We start from the raw sequence: 17,985 nt of genomic DNA, 5'->3' as shown, positions 1-17,985 counted from the left end.
TCAAAGGACAGGGGAGTAACTCACCCAGTGTGGTGAGGAAGTAGGAAAAAGGGTCACTGAAAACTTCCTAGAGCAGTGGTCCCCATCCTCTTTGGCACCAGTGACCAGTTTCATGGAAGACAATTTTTTTTGAGACAGGGGCTCACTCTGCCACCCAAGCTGCAGTGCAGTGGCACGATCTCACTGCAACCTCCATCTCCTGGGCTCAAGTGATCCTCCCACCTCAGCCTCCTGAGTAGCTGAAACTATAGGCATGCACCACAGTGCTTGGCTAATTTTTTTATATTTTTGGTAGAGACGAGTTCAGGCTGGTAGAGACCAGGCCAGGCTGTCTCAAACTCCTGACCCCAAGCAATCCACCTCAGCCTCCCAAAGTGCTGGGACTACAGGTGTGAGCCACCACAGCCAGCTGAAGACAATTTTTCTTTTCATGTCTTAGTTGTTATTGAAGTCATTGATGATAGTTACATTTTCATGAGTTTTTATCTTGTTGACTCTATTTCAGGGGGTAGGGAATGATTTCAGGATGAAACTGTGCCACCTCAGATCATCAGGCATTAGATTCTCATAATTAGTGTGCAACCTAGATCCCTTGCATGCGCAGTTCACAATAGGGTTTGCACTCCTCTGACAGGAGGCAGAGCACAGGCGGTAATGCAAGCCATGAGGAGTGGCTGTAAATACAGATGAAGATTCACTTGCTCAACCACTGCTCACCTTCTGCTGTGTGGGAAAAGATGCAGAGCTGAATTTCAGAAAATTATGAGAAAAGTTAGCCAAATGAGCATGGGGAGAAAAGGAGAAATCCAATTTTATACTTGTATAGCCCTTTAAATGTTTCCAAATGCTATTACCTATATTATTTACATGAAAAAACTAAGGCCTAGAGAAGTTGAAGGGTTTGCCAAAGTTTCATGGCTAGTAAATGGTAAAGCCCAAATTAGCACCTAAACTCCTGCTTATAACCTAGCATAATGGTGTCTCACCTTTTAAAGTGTAAGAAATTTTGGCCAGGTGTGGTGGCTCATGCCTGTAATCCCAACAGTTTAGGAGGCCAAGGCAGGCGGATCATTTGAGCCCAGGAGTTCAAAACCAGCATAGACAACATGGCAAGACCTTGTCTCTACAAAAAAATACAAAAAGTAGCCAGGCGTGGTGGCACGTGCCTGTAGTCTCAGCTACTCGGGAAGGTGAGATGGGAAAATCACCTGAGCCCAGGGAGGTCAAGGCTGCAGTAAGCCGTGATAGTGTCATTGCACTCCAGCCTGGGCAACAGAGTGAGAACCTGTCTCAAAAAAATAAAATAAAATGAAATAATACTAGGTTTCTACTTGGGATAATAAAAAAGTTCTGGAACTAGATAGTGGTGATGGTTGCACAACACTAAATAAATTTAATGTCACTGAATTGTATACTTTTAAATAGTTAAAATTGTCAATTTTATATTATGCTTCCTTTACCACAATAAAAAAGTTTTATAAACAAAGAGCAGGTATACCTTGAGTATACAGTGATTACAGACATACATTTAAAAAGATTCAGAATTCAATACTGCCTTTAATTACTGTTTTATTAATTACAGCAGCAACATATCCTTAAAGATAGTATTTACAAAAATGTGAAAAGTTATTAAGTATACAATATTTGAAGCACAAATGAGATTTCTTTACATGGTAAGTTCCTGAGGAGTCTATAACCCATGAATTGGGAATCACTGGTCTATGTTCTTTAAACAAAAATAAACTCTTCCTGATGTTTAAGGGGTTTCCAGAAGTGGTCCTTCAATGATGTTACCATATAGATGCTATTCAATCTTAGGGATTTCAGAAGGCCAGAATGTTAGACATTCTTTTTTTTCTTTTTCTTTTTTTTTTTTTTTGAGATGGAGTTTCGCTCTTCTTGCCCAGGATGGCATGCAATGGCACGATCTCGGCTCACCCCACTCTCCACTTCCGGGTTCAAACAATTCTCCTGCCTCCGCCTCCCAAGTAGCTGGGTTTATAGGCATGCTCCACCACGCCCAGCTAATTATGTATTTTTAGTAGAGATGGGGTTTCTCCGTGTTGGTCAGGCTGGTCTCGAACTCCCAACCTCAGGTGATCCGCCCACCTCAGCCTCCCAAAGTGCTGGGATTACAGGCATAAGCCACCATGTCCAGCCTAATTTTGTATTTTTAGTAGAGACGAAGTTTCTCCATGTTGGTCAGGCTGGTCTTGAACTCCTGACCTCAGGTGATCCGCCTGCCTCAGCCTCCCAAGGTGCTGGGATTACAGGAGTGAGCTACTGTGCCTGGCCGACATTATTTTCTTTAGGGAAGTATATGGTAATGCACTTAGACTATGCTCCATCTGCAAACTTGTTTGCCACTCAATGTACTTTATAAATTTCTTATAATCTCTAAGTCCCCAGAATAGGTTTTAAATTATTTCCATAAGGATAAAATATAAAATAAAACCAATGTATTTATCAAATGCGCCCATAGCACTGTAAAAGATACACAGAAGTATTTGAATGGTCCCTGCCCAAAAGGAACCTGAAATATAGTCAAGAAGATATAAACTCAGGAAAATGTAACTACCATCAATGACTTCAATAACAGCTTAAACCATGAAAAGAAGCACAAAGCAACACCTATTGATTACTTGCCACAGGAACAGGAAGAAACTGCTATGGGGTTTCAGAGAAGGGAGTAATTACTCCAGTCCATGGTGGTGTAAAAAGGTTCTACAGGAGAACTGGATTTGAAATGAGGTACATCTTAAAGAGCAAATGAGATTTGGAGAGGTCAGGCACAAACAAGAGAGGATCAGAATATCCTTCATTAAGCTTCATTTAACGCACTAACTGCTTGCTGAACTCATTCTGTGTCACGTACCAAGAATACAAAGGTGAGGTGCTCTGTGTGACCCATGGTCAAATTCCCCTTTGTAGGCCTGAAACCCCTCAAAACTTATCATAGGATAACAATTAACAATTAACTATTTTCCCTGATAGTGCGAAACAAACGGGACTGGCAAGTTTTTTATGACTGTTCTTTTAAAATAAGTCACACTTTTCATTTGAATTTACCTTTCCCCAAAAGGTAAATTTCATATATTGCAATAAATTCAATGTATCCTCTTGCAAGCTTCTTGTAAAAAAAATCTCTTCCCAGAACTTTTACTTACTATTTAATATTGCCACTAAAAAACAGACAGGCACTTGTCCACCGAACCAAACATAGATGGAGGATGAAGTCATGACTGGATCTCAATATTGCACGTCACTTTTGTCACAAGAGTACAATAAAGAGCCAGGAGTCTCTCTATTTTGAAGCAGTCATCTAATCATTCTAATTAATGGGCAAAATTTTTTGTGTGCAATGGTTTGTGTCCAAAAAGATAAGTGGAGGTGGGGTGATGTGGACTTTACATAAAGGTTCATTTCACAATTTTGACCCTACTTTCCAAGGGCCTAACTGATTAGCTCAGGGTGAGTACCTGATATGAGCTGGGGAAATGTAAATATCTCACATGTGGCCCAAAGTCTTGGCCAAAGCACTATTCCGGGATTTTTTATTTTTTATTTTTTAAAGCTAGAACTAGGAATTAAAGTCAATCCTTTTCTGGTGGTAAAAGTCATGAGGATGAAATTGAGGAGGTATAAAGCAACCACGATTTTGCCATGTGGAGAAGCGTGAAAATTTCATGTAAACAACTATCTCTGAACAACCTTAGCATAAAGCTACAAAAATATGTCACACCTTATCAGTCTTAAATATATCAAACTTTAATAAGAAGAGAGAAAATGTACATTGATATTAATGTTACTAACCTTGTTTGTTCTTGGGTTCAGCATAAGTGGCTTGCCTTTTTCTTTTATGTGCAAATGTCGACATGCCAAAGTACAAGTGGTGGAAACTACTCTTAACCGGGACAACATCTTTTCTTTCACCTGAAAAAAACAAAGCAAATAAACCACTGAAGAGAATCATATTATAGGCCTTCATGTCCATCAGGTATCAGTTTTCAAAACACATTTATGTTTCCACAGGCTGCAACAGTTTTAAAAAGGTAACAAGAGGCGAAGGTGAAAACTTACTTTTTCTGATAACACTCTTATGTTCTTGGGAAATAATCACTGCTACTCTTTAAGTACCACCTACTATGTATCAGACACTGCAAAAAACATTTAACCTCTTTCTAGTCACACAAGTGTGGCAAGGTATGCATCTCCCACTTGTAACAGAAACACATTAAGAGGTTAAGAAACAAGGTAACATAGTAAATAGCAAAGTGAGTTCCATTTTAATGAGTGAGAGTTTAGCTTGAAGGTGGAAAAGCAAATGATAAGAAAAGTAGAGACACAGAGGAAGAAAAACTATCCTGATTCTTAATCTAGACCTAGAATTTTAATGAACTATGTTTAATGTTTAAATTTAACGTACTAGAATTTTTTGTCTTAGAAAACCTGTTATTTAATATAAACAAATCATATAAATTGGGTAGAAAACATATAAAGTAATTGTAATTACTTTATATAAAATAATGTATAAAATAATTGCATCCATCATAAACATGGACATTTTTAAAGAGAAAACTATACATTAAATCTAAAATATTTAGTGATAATAGAGTCTTCTACTTACCAATTATCTCACCAAAAATCAGAATTTGAAATGCCTATTTATTTCTTTAAACATTACAAATCATTGCAATTATTATGCTGTTAAGTTTTTTTAAATGGATTTCTATTTGTGGAGAAATCCATGATATGTGTGAGGGGGCAGCAAAACCATTTACATAAGGATTTTTTTTTTTGAAGCTCATATACCATAAAAGTAACCATTTTAAACTGAACAATTCAGAGGCATTTCAAAAATTCTTTTTTTTTTTTTTGAGATGGAGTCTCGCTCTGTTGCCCAGGCTGGAGTGCAGTGGCATGATCTCAGCTCACTGCAAGCTCCACCTCCCGGGTTCACGCCATTCTCCTGCCTCGGCCTCCTGAGTAGCTGGGACTACAGGCACCCGCCACCACGCCCGGCTAATTTTTTTGTATTTTTATTTTTAGTATATAAGGGGTTTCACTGTGTTGTCCAGGATGGTCTCGATCTCCTGACCTCGTGATCTGCCTGCCTCAGCCTCCCAAAGTGCTGGGATTACAGGCGTGAGCCACCTGTAATCAGGTGTGAGCCACCATTCCCGGCCAAAATAGGGATTTTTTTTTTTTTTTGAGATGGAGTCTCTTTCTGTCACCCAGGCTGGAGTGCAACGGCACGATCACGGCTCACTGCAACCTCTGCCTCCCGGATTCAAGCTATTCTCCTGCCTTAGCCTTCTGAGTAGCTGGGATTACAGGAACCCGCCATCATGCCCAGCTAATTTTTTTTCTGTATTTTTGTAGAGACAGGGTTTCACCATGTTGGCCAGGCTGGTCTTGAACTCCTGACCTCACGTGATCCACCTGCCTCGGCCTCCCAAAGTGCTGAGATTACAGGCATGGGCCACCGCGCCCGGCCAAAAAGGGATGTTTTCAATGTGTTGCTTGATCACTTATTCCTGGACACTGAAACACTCCAGTTTGCAAGTAACTTTGCTAAAGTTGTTTTCTGCCTCCCATACCACTTCCATCCATCAACCTTTGAAATCAAGTGTGATTTGATGTTTCAAGACCACTTGTATGAGGCTTAGAGTTTCATCAACACATCCATGTATGGATGGTAAGCCTGATATTAAATATGACGCAGTCAGGGTTAGAAGTCCTTCAACATTGCCAAGAATGTTTCACTCATATTAAATAGTCATAGATGTAATTAAACTGTAAATAATTAAAGCATGAAGGACATAAATGAAAAGAATGTGTGAATGATTTAAAAGGTTTCCTGTCCTTTGTCAAAAAAGTGGAAAACACTGTACAGGTAGCCAGGCCAAGATAGTAGGGATGGTTTTGTTCACAGCTTCAAAGAATAAATTTAAGAATTAATTGTGGGCCTTAAGAAAACACTGACAAAGAATGTAGAAAATGGGAAGAGCAGAAAGAGTAAGAGGAAAAGGCAGCAGTAGAAAATCTTCAATGTATTGTTAAAAAAAGATTCAATTTCTGAATATGTTCTGTCAGTAGAACAAAACTACAAAATCACACGTAGGAGATTTGAGACCCTTTTAAGAAATATCTGAGCTGTTCAAAAGACAGTGAGACAGAAAAATAACCCGTAGCTGAGCCTACACAAACTTTTTGAGTCAAACACAAGCCAATTACTTCCTCAGTTACCAAGGCTAACTACTGGGGAGGCATCAAACTCTAACAAATTCCTGATGGCCTTTTCAGGGGAAAGGTAACACAAATTATTGAAATTATGTATTTTGCTCATCTGAATGGTCTTATTCATTAAGCAGGTGCTACATCATTATCCTCACCGTTTTTCATTGCTGGATTTTTATCATAGCCGTAATAGTGTAGCAGAAATAACCATGATGAAAAGTAAGTGTTCAGGTTTCTTTTTAGAAATTAATTTATGCTACCATCTTGATGCTTTAAGTTCAAAATACCATAAAATTACAATTTTGCATATACACTCTTTATTACCATTATTCTGTATATTTATGCGTATTATTTTATAATAAGTATTGAAGCAAATTTAAAGGTTTTTTTTGTTTTTTTTTTTTTTTTTGAGATAAGAGTCTTACCCAGTTGCCCAGGCTGGAGTGCAATGGCACGATCTTGGCTCGCTACAACCTCTGCCTCCCGGTTTCAAGTGATTTTCCTGCCCCAGCCTCCCGAGTAGCTGGGATTACAGGCGTGCGCCACCATGCCCAGCTGATTTTTTGTATCTTTAGTAGAGACAGGGTTTCACCATGTTGGCCAGGCTGGTCTCGAACTCCTGACCTTGTGATCCGCCCACCTCGGCCTCCCAAAGTGTTGGGATTACAGGCGTGAGCCACTGCACCTGCCCTTAAAGAGTAATTTTTTGCTATACTTTTCACTTCATGACTCCACTGAATTGTTTTTCTTAGAATAAAAAAGCAGCATTATTTTGGGCCCATTTACTACGAAGGTCTAAAGCTGCAGATGATATAACTGCCACCTAGAAAATCTGAGACAATCAAATGAAAAAAATACTAGAACTAATAAGAAGACTTCAGCAAAGTGGCTGATTATATCAGCAATGATAAATTAAGATATGTAATAGGATAAAAAATTCTATTTACAATACTAATACAAATTATAAAATACCTAGGAATACACCAACACAGAAACTAACAGACATAAAGAAGTCCTAAATATATGGATAGAAATACCCATTTCTGGATGGGAACAGTCAACAGTAAACATTTCAGTTTCCCCTCAAACAATCCACAGTTCTAAGGCAATTCCAACAAAAATTCCAAGAATATTTACAGAGCTTAATTTTTTATTTTTTTAGAGACAAGGTCTCATTCTGAGCTCAGGCTAGAGTGCAGTGGCACAATCATAGCTCACTGCAGCCTTGAACTTTATGGAGCTTTAGACTCAGCTTAAATATATATTTGAAAGAGCACATGTGAGAAAATCAAAGAAATTTTGAAAAAGAATAGGTAGAAGGATTTGCCACTACAGTTAGCAAAACCTTTCAAACAGATTAAAGATATTAACATTTTTTCAAAAAGTAAAGAAACTATAAAGAATTACAAGTCCAGGCCGGGTGCAGTGGCTCACCCCTGTAATCCCAGCACTTTGGGAGGCCGAGGCAGGCAGATTGTTTGAGTTCAGCAGTTCGAGACCAGCATGGTCAATATGGTGAAACTCCGTCTCTACCAAAAAAAAAAAAAAAACCCACACACACAAAAATAAAATTAGCTGGGTGTGGTGGTGTACACCTGTGGTACTAGCTAAGGTGGGAAGACTGGATGAGTCTGCGAGGCAGAGCTGCAGTGAGCTGAGACTGCGACATTGCACTCCAGCCTGGACGACAGAGTGAGACCTCATCTCAAAAAAAAAAAAAAAAAAAAGAATTATAAGTCCAATTCCAGGTGGGCCTCCTGGTGTCATGGAGTAATGGGTCTGTGACCAGTGCCCCCCACAAATTTGTGTGATACTAGAGACACCATACATACACACCATCCTTCACTGTCTATGGCAACAAGAGTCTTCTGCTATCTTAGCCTCTTTGTGGGAGTGAATTCTTTTGGGGATCATGCGGAACCACATCTATGCCATTTAAAATATGCCACTCATGTCTATGGTATTCTAAACCTGCAAAGCTACCTCTGGGACTTTCCATGAAAAAGGCTTATTGGCTTAGGTGCTTATGGAATAAATTAATTGGCTGTATTTATGAGAAAATTTTGCAGAGACCTCTCATCTTTTCAGAGACCTATGAAAAGACACAAAAGGAATATAGCAAGCAGAATTCAGATTTAAAACAAAGTAAAACTCCTTTGTATGCTCAAACTGCCTGCTTTGGATCCCCTGTGGGATTTATAAAGAAGGCCACTCCACCTTGTAGTCTGGTAGTTCAGATTAACCTTCCTCAGTGTCTCCTCTGACATATTCAAATTCCCTCTTGAAAAAGCTTAAATTCTCTCTATTTGAAATAAGCTAGTTTAAAAATTGTTGGTAAAATAGGAATGTCTCAAAATTGCCAATATTAAATATAATTCAGACATTTTTGCCTTGGGTCTACTGGTTAGATTTACACAGTTTCTTCTATGTATTTTAAGGTCATCAAACTATTGCTCCTGAGATATTTTTAATATTTGTTTGATTTGTCTGAGCTTATGTTTTTGGTTTTCAGCCTTTAAATTCTGCAGTCTACACAGGTGACCATGGTGAGGCCCAGGTACATACGTTTATCTTCAGTACCTGGGCCACCAACTGCAGGGCAGAGCCAGGCTCAATATGGCCCTGCCCTCCTGGTCCAGCAGTGCCTCCTGGCCATGCTAGAAGGGGTTGGGTCCTCCAGATGTAGTCGTAATAGCTCTGTCCAGAACTCTGTACCTGGTACATAGCAATTAAAATTGCTTCCTACTAGGTTTTATACTGGAAATTAGTAAGAGTCAAAATTGTAATATATGTAATTAAAACAACTAGATATAAAGAAAAACAATGCTTTTACAAGAAAGGCAGGATGCCTTTTGGTGAGGAAGGTTATAAGAAAGACAAAAGATGTGTTTTTTGTTGAAAAAAGGAATTCTGTCTAGTTTAGAGGTTATTTAAAGGTTTCATAATGAAGAAAAAAATGATATAGATAAAATTAAATGGATAAAACAATTTGGGGAAGAAAAAAACCTGAAATAATTTTGTAAGTAGTTGTAAAAAATTTACAGAAATCTTATGTTGTGTGGTCAAAGCTGACTGAGATTGAATTTGTTTATAAGGTTTTATTAAAATTCACTTTAATAATAATACATTGAGGCCCTGCACAGTGGTGCATGCCTGGAATCCCACCACTTTGGGAGGCTGAGATGGGTGGATCACTTGAGCTCAGGAGTTCGAGACTAGCCTGGGCAACATAGTAAGACCTTGTCTCTATAAAAAGTACAAAAAAAGAAAAAATAATAATATATTGAATTTGGTTTTCTCTTCTGAAGATTTTTGTGTAGTATTAATAAAAAATAACAGAATATTATAGTTTGCCTTTTGAGTAAGCTGCAAAATAGAAGAAACATTCTGTTTGCATCATGCTGTCTTTATTAGGCCTTTTGATTTTTTTTTGGAAAATGGGGTTGCTTTTCTATCAAAGAGTGAGGATTCTTGATTTTTGAAATCTCTTGATTTTTGAAGTCACTTCAGCTAAATGAATATTATTTCATTTCATCACAGTGACCTTTGATACTATTTTTGATCAAGTGTTTTAAACCTTTGACATAATTAACAGGCTTCCCCAAATCAAATTTCAAATTCTAAATTACATCTTTTTGACCTTAAACTAACTCTTGGACATTCCAAAAGGGCCTGTGGAAGTCCAAGCGAAACATATTAGGCTTATTGGGCACGTTAAATTATATGGGAAGCATTGCCAAATAAGAATAATGTTTAACCATTCCCTAGAATCCCATTAACATGAACAGGTTAATATGTGTTCCAAAACTGCATGAGATTCCTAGAAATCTGATACGTCTTAGGAAATGTTGTCAGTCATAATTCTAATGTTAAATTGTTATATGTCACAGAAATAACTAAATTTCCTTGTCAAATGTATCATTATTATGAACTCTTAACAAGTCTTTAACCATGGCCCATTTTTAAGTCTTCTTATCCGCAATAAATTGCTTTATTCTAATATGTCTTCAAAAAATCCCCCTTTATTATAAAGGATACAGATGAAGAGCCAGATAAAGAGATGTAGAGGGCAAGGGGATGCAGGGTTTCCATGCCCTCTCTGGACAGGCCACTCTGCCAGCACCATGTGTTCAGCAACCCAGAAGCTCAGCAAATGTTGTCGTTCAAGTTTTATAGAGCTTAATGTCCAGCACCCCCTTCCCCAAAGCTCATGGATAGGGCTGAAAGTTCTAACCCTCTAATCACTTGGTCTTTCTAGTGATCAGCCATACCCTGAGGCTGCCTAGGGGCTCTACCCTAAGTCACCTCAGGTGACTAGCATACACTCAGGTGTGATCAAAAGGGGATCATTATGACAAAAAACACTCCTATCATGGGGGGGAGGGAATTAATGGATAAAAATATACAACTTGACAGAAGGAATAAGACCTAGTGTTAGATCAGTAAGGTGAATATAGTTTATAATAATCTACTGTACATTTAAAAATAGCTAAAAGAGAAGAACTGGAATGTTTCTAGTATAAATACAAATATTGAAAGTGATGGATATCCAGAATACACTGACTTAATCTTTACAAATTATATTAATATATTAAATTATCACATGTACCCTGAAACTATGTAAATCTATTATACATCAGTTTAAAAAAAATTTTTTTTAAAGACACTCTTATCATTCAGGAAATCCAAGGGTTTGAGGAGCTCTGTGACAGAATCAGGAAGATCAATATATTTAGTATAATACCACACTATTTAACACATTGTTATGACCCTGATACCCTTTATAGAGCTTCCTTCCTAAAGCATTAGAGTATGTATCATATTACCAAGTACATAAACCTAAATAGTGCTTTATTCTAATTAGATTTACACACTTAGATTTTCCTTGAATCACAATTATAGTTATCACAAGTCTTAGACATCACCTAGTTTAAATATCTTAATTTAAATGAAAAAAAAAATAAAGCCCAGAGACAGAAATGGACATGTCCAATATCACTCAGCTTACTAGTGGTAGTCCAGGGTTTTTATTTTGTTTTCCCTTCCTGTTCCAAAATTTTCAGCCTCTAAGACTTTGGTTCTGTTGTTTTTGTTTCATAAATGTATTCCCTCCCATTCCTTTCTAAATCCCGTTTTTCAAGACAAAATTTCATTTCGTATATTTTCTTTTCATTTTTTTTTTTTTTGAGACAGGGTCTTGCTCTGTTGCCTAGGCTAGAGTGCAGTGGCATGATCACAGCTCACTGCAGCCTCGACCTTGGGGGCTCAAGCGATCCTGCCACCTCAGCCTCTCAAGTAGCTGGGATGACAGGCATGTGCCATCATGCCCAGCTAATTTTTGTAGTTTTTTTTGTAGAGAAAGAGTTTCACCATTTTGCCCAGGGTGGTCTCCAACTCCTGGGCTCAAGTGATCTGCCAGCCTCAACCTCCCAAAGTGTTATGATTACAGGCGTGAGCCACTGAGCCTGGCCTCATTTCTTAATTAAGCAATTTATCCACCACCTAACTTCTTATATAGCTCTTTAGTTATCTATTTCTGATATTCCATTTTTTCACTTCAATCATTTTATGTCTATATTTCTATTTGGTTCTGTTTTATGGTCACCAGTTCATGCTTCATAACTTTAAATTCTGGCTTCATTAAATATTTATTTTAAAGACCTTTTCTAATGTCTTTAGTGCCTGGATATAAATTTTCAGTCTCTTTCATGGCATAATTTTTGTCTATAAGCTCACTTTGCAATCTTTGATGGTGGTCCCATACACGTTGTGTGTTGTGGAAACCAACCCTTGGAGGCAGTTTTAAGTTTGCCTCTATATGAGATCCTGAGGGTTTACAGGCTAAAACTAGTTTCTACATTAGTTTCTGTGTTAGATGGTTACATACCTCAGGTAGAATTCCAAAGCCAAATTCAAACAAGTTGAGGTTTAGGATTCTACTTATGGTGTGGGATGGATGGTTTAATTCTCGTCTCAACCTCAGTGAGGATACAGTCTTCATTTATGGAGAGAAAAGTGTTTCCCCATTCTCAGCTTCCCAAAATATGTCTAGTTTTGATTCTGAAGGTTGAACAGGCCTTGGGAACTCAGTTTCCGTCTCCTGGCAAGCAATAAACACTTCAGATCCTAAGTAGTATTCATGTACTGTATTTGTTCCCTGTCTACCCATGGAACATTTGTCTTCAATCAAGCTCACTGCTATAGGTTCTTTCTTCACTCCTGCATGTGGAGATTTCTCTCTTGCTTTCAAACTTGGCTCTGTGTTGTTTCAATTTTACTTACCATCTCTGTGTTTTTAGAGCAAGAAAGGGAGATTTCAACATGTGACTAATCGATCACTTTAAACTGGAAGTTGATTCAGTTTAAACATATATTATACTTATTTACTCATCTATTGAGCACCTACGTCAGGGCCGGAATGAGGCCTAGGGTTAGTATTGCTCTCATATTCTTACTTAACACTACAGGAATCCATGTCTTTTTAGCTGCTGTGAAACTTACACCATCAGATTTGGTTTTCTTTTTTCTTTTTGAGACAGAGTCTTGCCGTCACACAGGCTGGAGTGCAGTGGCACGATCTCGGCTCACTGCAGCCTCCGTCTCCTGGATTCAAGTGATTCTCCTGCCTCAGCCTCCTGAGTAGCTGGGACTATAGGCATGCATCACCATGCCCGGCTAATTTTTTGTATTTTTGGTAGAGATGGGGTCTCTCTATGTTGCCCAGGCTGGTCTCAAACTCCTGGCCTCAATTGATCCGTCAGTCTTGGCCTCCCAAAGTGCTGAGATTACAGGTGTGAGCCACTGCGTCCAGCCAGATTTGGTTTTCTCTAGGTAAACATCAAAAGCATTAAACAGAATCTATTAAATCACCACCATGCAGTATTCTCTTAATGTTCTATTACCAGTAAGTTATAAAGTCCTAAATAAAGCTCTCCTTTGTGCTTTTTAAAAGAAATATGAACACGAACAAAACCAAGGAAAAGAACTTGGCCAGGTGCAGTGGCTCACGCCTGTAATCCCAACACTTTGGGAGGCTGAGGTGAGCAGATCACTTGAGGTCAGGAGTTCAAGACCAGCCTAGCCAACATGGTGAAACCCCATCTCTACTAAAAATACAAAAATTAGCTGGGCAGGGTGGTACGTGCTTGTAATCCCAGCTACTCAGGAGGCTGAGGCATGAGAATCTCTTGAACCTGGGAGGTGAAGGTTACAGTGAGCCGAGATCATGCCACTGCACTCCAGCCTGGGCAATGGAGTGAGACTCCATCTCAAAAAAAAAAAAAATCTAACTTACCCTTTATCAATTTTAAATTAAAAAATAGACACATACCTGTATAGGCTTCCCAAGTTTTCTTTTTTTTTAAATTTTAAATTTGTGTGGGTATATAGTATAAATATATATATACACACACATATATAGAACCAGCATTGTGTACTTATGAATTGTCTTCACTATCTGAATCTAATAATGGATATCTATTAAATGTGTACAATCTAGAAGAAGAAACAGTGGTAGAGCCTGCTTTGAGCAAACTCCATTGATTTTATTTTTAAGAGAGAGAATTTGCTATATAAGAGAATTCTTCACTGGACTTCTTTAAATAGCAAGATTTTTCAGGCTATTTTTAAATTTTAAGTTACTCATATTTGACTTTTATACATCTTTTCAGGATTATCTTGCATAAAAGGTCCATGTCACTTTATTTCCATTTATTATTATACTGCAGAAAGTACCAGCAGTTGGCTCTAAAAGTACAAATTATATATACATGTTTCTACACTTTAAAAAATTATTAATCAGTATCATATGAATAATAATGTTAATTATAGCAGCACAGTGTTAAAAATATATATATATACCAAGTAGCTTTCTCCCCAGAATCCCCAACATGGTGACAAAAGTATTATTAACAAAATTGGGATGGTTGATACTCTGCTAAGTGGCGAAAAAAAACCATTTAAATTTTATAAATTGTCATTTAAAAAAAGTTTTATTTATTTATTTTTTTTTAGAGACAGTATCTCACTCTGTCACTCAGGCTGGAATACAGTTGTATAATCACAGCTAACTGCAGTCTTGAACTCCTGGGCTCAAGTGATTCACCTGCTTTAGCCTCCCAAGTAGTTGAGACTACAGGTACAAGCCATTGTGCCCGGCTAATTTTAATATTTTGTAGAGCTGGCGTTTGCTATGTTGCCCAGGCTGGTCTTGAACTCTTGGCCTCAAGCAATCGTCCGATCTCAGCCTGTGAGTTGCTGGGATTAGAGGCATGAGCCATCACACCCAGCTAAAAAGAAGTTCTAAAAGAATTCATCATATGTTTGTGTGGCTCTTCCAGGAGAGATAGCATTATTTACTACAGTTAAAACTTTGGGCCTGGCGTGATGGCTCATGCCTGAAATCCCAGCACTTTGGGAGGCTGAGGCAGGCAGATCACCTGAGACCAGGAGTTCGGGATCAGACTGCCCAACATGGCAAAATCCTGTCTCTACTAAAAACACAAAAAATTAGCTGGGTGTGGTGACCGGCGCCTGCAATCCCAGCTACTCGGGAGGCTGAGATGGGAGAATCGCTTGAACCCGAGAGGCGGCGGCTGCAGTGAGCCGAGATTGCACCACTGCACTCCAGCCTGGGCAACAAGAGCGAAACTCTGTTTCAGACACACACACACACACACACACACACACAAACACAAACAAACTTTGGTGATTAGTACTACAAGGTAGGCAAATCTAAAATGGTATGGAATACATTTTATTTTGAATCAAAGGCAATCCCCAAAAAATACATTTTGGAATCAGCAGTTAAGATCGGGTTGCTGATATATGAAATCTTCTATTTTCAACTCCTAGTTAAAATCTTGCTCCTATCAAATAATGAATTTGGGCCTGGCGCAGTGGCTCACGCCTGTAATCCCAGCCCTTTGGGAGGCCGAGGCAGGTGGAACATGACGTCAAGATTTCGAAGCCATCCTGATCAACATGGTGAAACCCAGTCTCTACTAAAAATACAAAAATTAGCCGGGCATGGTGGTGCGTGCCTGTAGTCCCAGCTACTCGGGAGGCTGAAGCAGGAGAATTGCTTGAACTCAGGAGGCAGAGGTTGCAGTGAGCCGAGATCACGCCACTGCACTCTAGCCTTATGACAGAATGAGGCTCTGTCTCAAAATAAACAAATAAATAAAATAATGAATTTGGCTTGTATATAAAGATAACACCACCTCTCAAATCTACCTCATAGAAAACTGTGATGATCAAATGAGAGAATATATGCAAAAGAGTATTATAATTAAAGATAAAACATATTATTCAAATTATTAGAGAACTTAATTTTATTAGCAAGTGATAGAGTAAAATAAAATATAAAAGTAATTTTAATAGTGTCTTTAGTAGGCATAATTAAAAAAAAAACTTAAGGAAAGAAACAATCTTTGCCGAAATCGGAACTTAGAATACTTACAGACAGAAACAGACAGGTGGGCTTAATATCTGCTGGAGACAAGACAGAACGAGGAAAACACACACCTAACTCCTTATGTTACACAAAGATGACAGAAGGAGAACTATAGGAGCAAGTGAAGTAAAAACAGGAAATAAAAGAAGGTGGGGATTCGAATTTTGAATAACTAAGTAAAATCAAGCTATTTACTGGAGAGTTTCTTTTTTTGTTTTTTAGACAGAGTCTTGCTCTGTCACCCAGGCTGGAGTGTAATGGCACAATCTTGGCTCACTGCAACCTCCACCTCCTGGGTCAAGCAATTCTCCTGCCTCAGCCTCCCGAGTAGCTAGCACTACAGGTGCCCACCACCATGCCCGTTTACTTTTTTGTATTTTTAGTAGAGATGGGGTTTCACCATATTGGCCAGGCTGGTCTCAAACTCCTGATCTCAGGTGATCCACCCGCCTCGGCCTCCCAAAGTGCTGGGATTACAGGTGTGAGCCACCACACCCAGCCGGAGAGTTTCTTGAATACTGGAATATGCCCGTGGTTTCTTGCCCTGGTATGGTCACTGCCTTGCCCCTTCCATGAGTAAGCACAGACAAAAGAACTACCTCAAACAGGGAAGCAGTGGAACTCACCCTCTGGGTGGTATTTACAAACTGGACTGGGACTAAAGCTGTTAAGACATTGGCTGCTGGAGACTATTCTCCCTGGCCCCCTACCTGGGGGGAGAAGGAAATAGTCAACACCTGAGAAAGACTGTTCACAGGAGACCAAAACCCTAGACACTGTTCACTGGAAAGAGCTCATGACAGGGCAACAAGCACAGGCTGTGCGGTCAGACAGACTGGAGAGTGAATCTGGACTGGACTCAGCTAATTACCAGTTCAGAATCAGTTGTGTCACCCAGGCATTCCTGAATGATCTCTGAATTGGTGTTAGTTTAGGACATATTTTTGACTGGTCTATGACCAAAGGAGGAAAAACTAACACAATGTAATATAGTTTTTCATAATATTAAATTTATTCTGTTTTTATGTTGTAACTATGACCTTCCTACCTTTGTGGTGGTAAAAATGTCCCTTTTTTAAGGAAAGGATCAGGACAGTAGATTGCAGTAGTTTTTTTGTTTGTTTTTTTGAGACAGAGTCTCAAAAATCACTGTTGCCCAGGCTGGAGTATAGTGGTGTGATCTCAGCTCACCGCAACCTCTGACTTCCAGGTTCAAGCGATTCTCCTGCCTCAGCCTACTGAGTAGCTGGGATTATAGGTGTGTGCTACCATGCCCAGCAAATTTTTGTATTTTTAGTAGAGACGGGGTTTCACCATGTTGCCCAGGCTGGTCTCGAACTCCTGACCTCAAGTGATCCATCCACCTCTGGCTCCCAAAGTGCTGGGATTACAGACATGAACCAATGCGCCCGACCAGATTGCAGTAGTGTTTAAGAAGATTCTCAACCTTGACAGAAGTAAAAGTTGGAGATCTTACGTCTGGTCCCAATTGTCCCCCACACATAAGTTTTTTACTTGTTGGCAAAGTCCAAAAGTCTGGAAGCCATTGACTTAGATGTTTCATTTTTCTCATCAATAAAGTGGGGGAGGGGAAACTTGCAGAATTCTGTGTAGTAATGTTGATATATACATATTATTAACAGTGTCAAGCCTTTAGAGTTTTACAATAGCATCACTATAAAGAGCTTGACTACTTGATTTCAAAGTTTGCTTTAAAAAACCCATATGAAATAGTCTAGCAGAGTGGTCAAAGGGCAAGTTCTGGAGTCAAACTGCCTGGATTTAAATCCCGTGGCGAACACCTGTAAACCCCAGCACTTTGGGAGGCCAAGGTGGGTGGGTTGCTTGAGCTCAAGAGTTCCAGGTCAGCCTGGGCAACATGACAAAACCCCATCTCTACAAAAAATTTAAAAACTAGCTGGGGGTAGTGGCACACACCTGCAGTCCTGGCTACTTCAGAGGCTGAGGCAGGAGGATGGCTTGAGCATGGGAGGTTGAGGTTGCAGTGAACCATAACAGCACCACTGCACTCTAGCCTAGGTAAAAGTGAGACCCTCTCTCAAAAACAAAAACAAAACAAAATAAATCCTGGCTTTGCCATTTGCTAGCTCTGTGATGCTGAGTAAATCACAACCTCCCCAATTCACATTTTCTCATCAGTAAAATGGGAACGTTAAACTACAAGACCTATTTAATAGGTTGTTTTAAGATTTAAATTAGATAATCCATTAAGATGCTTATCACAATGCCCTCTAGGTGCTCTAGAAAGGCTAGTTATCACAAGCATTACT

At 39.0% G+C, this 17,985-nt stretch overlaps 1 protein-coding gene across 3 annotated transcripts in view; it reads right to left on the bottom strand.

Annotated features, from left to right (window-relative positions):
- The window catches only part of ME2 (malic enzyme 2), a 68,566-nt gene that overhangs the window by 47,658 nt on the left and 2,923 nt on the right, over positions 1-17,985 (bottom strand). For 2 of the 3 annotated variants that reach the window (XR_008673614.2, XM_004059425.5), the window contains exon 2: positions 3,814-3,933. Coding sequence is in view for 2 of the 3 variants with exons in the window: in XM_004059425.5 (XP_004059473.3) it covers positions 3,814-3,921 (108 nt within the window). In the remaining variant the exon portion in view is untranslated. Of the gene's footprint in view, positions 1-3,813; positions 3,934-12,741; positions 13,063-17,985 lie in introns of those variants that run through there. The other variant, XM_055368534.1, reaches the window with a different exon arrangement.

This window comes from Gorilla gorilla, chromosome 17, assembly GCF_029281585.2.
Source record: "Gorilla gorilla gorilla isolate KB3781 chromosome 17, NHGRI_mGorGor1-v2.1_pri, whole genome shotgun sequence".
Classification (NCBI taxonomy): Eukaryota; Metazoa; Chordata; class Mammalia; order Primates; family Hominidae; genus Gorilla; species Gorilla gorilla.
The sequence above is the reverse complement of the archived record's forward strand: the minus strand, read 5'-3'. Positions and strand labels throughout refer to the sequence as shown.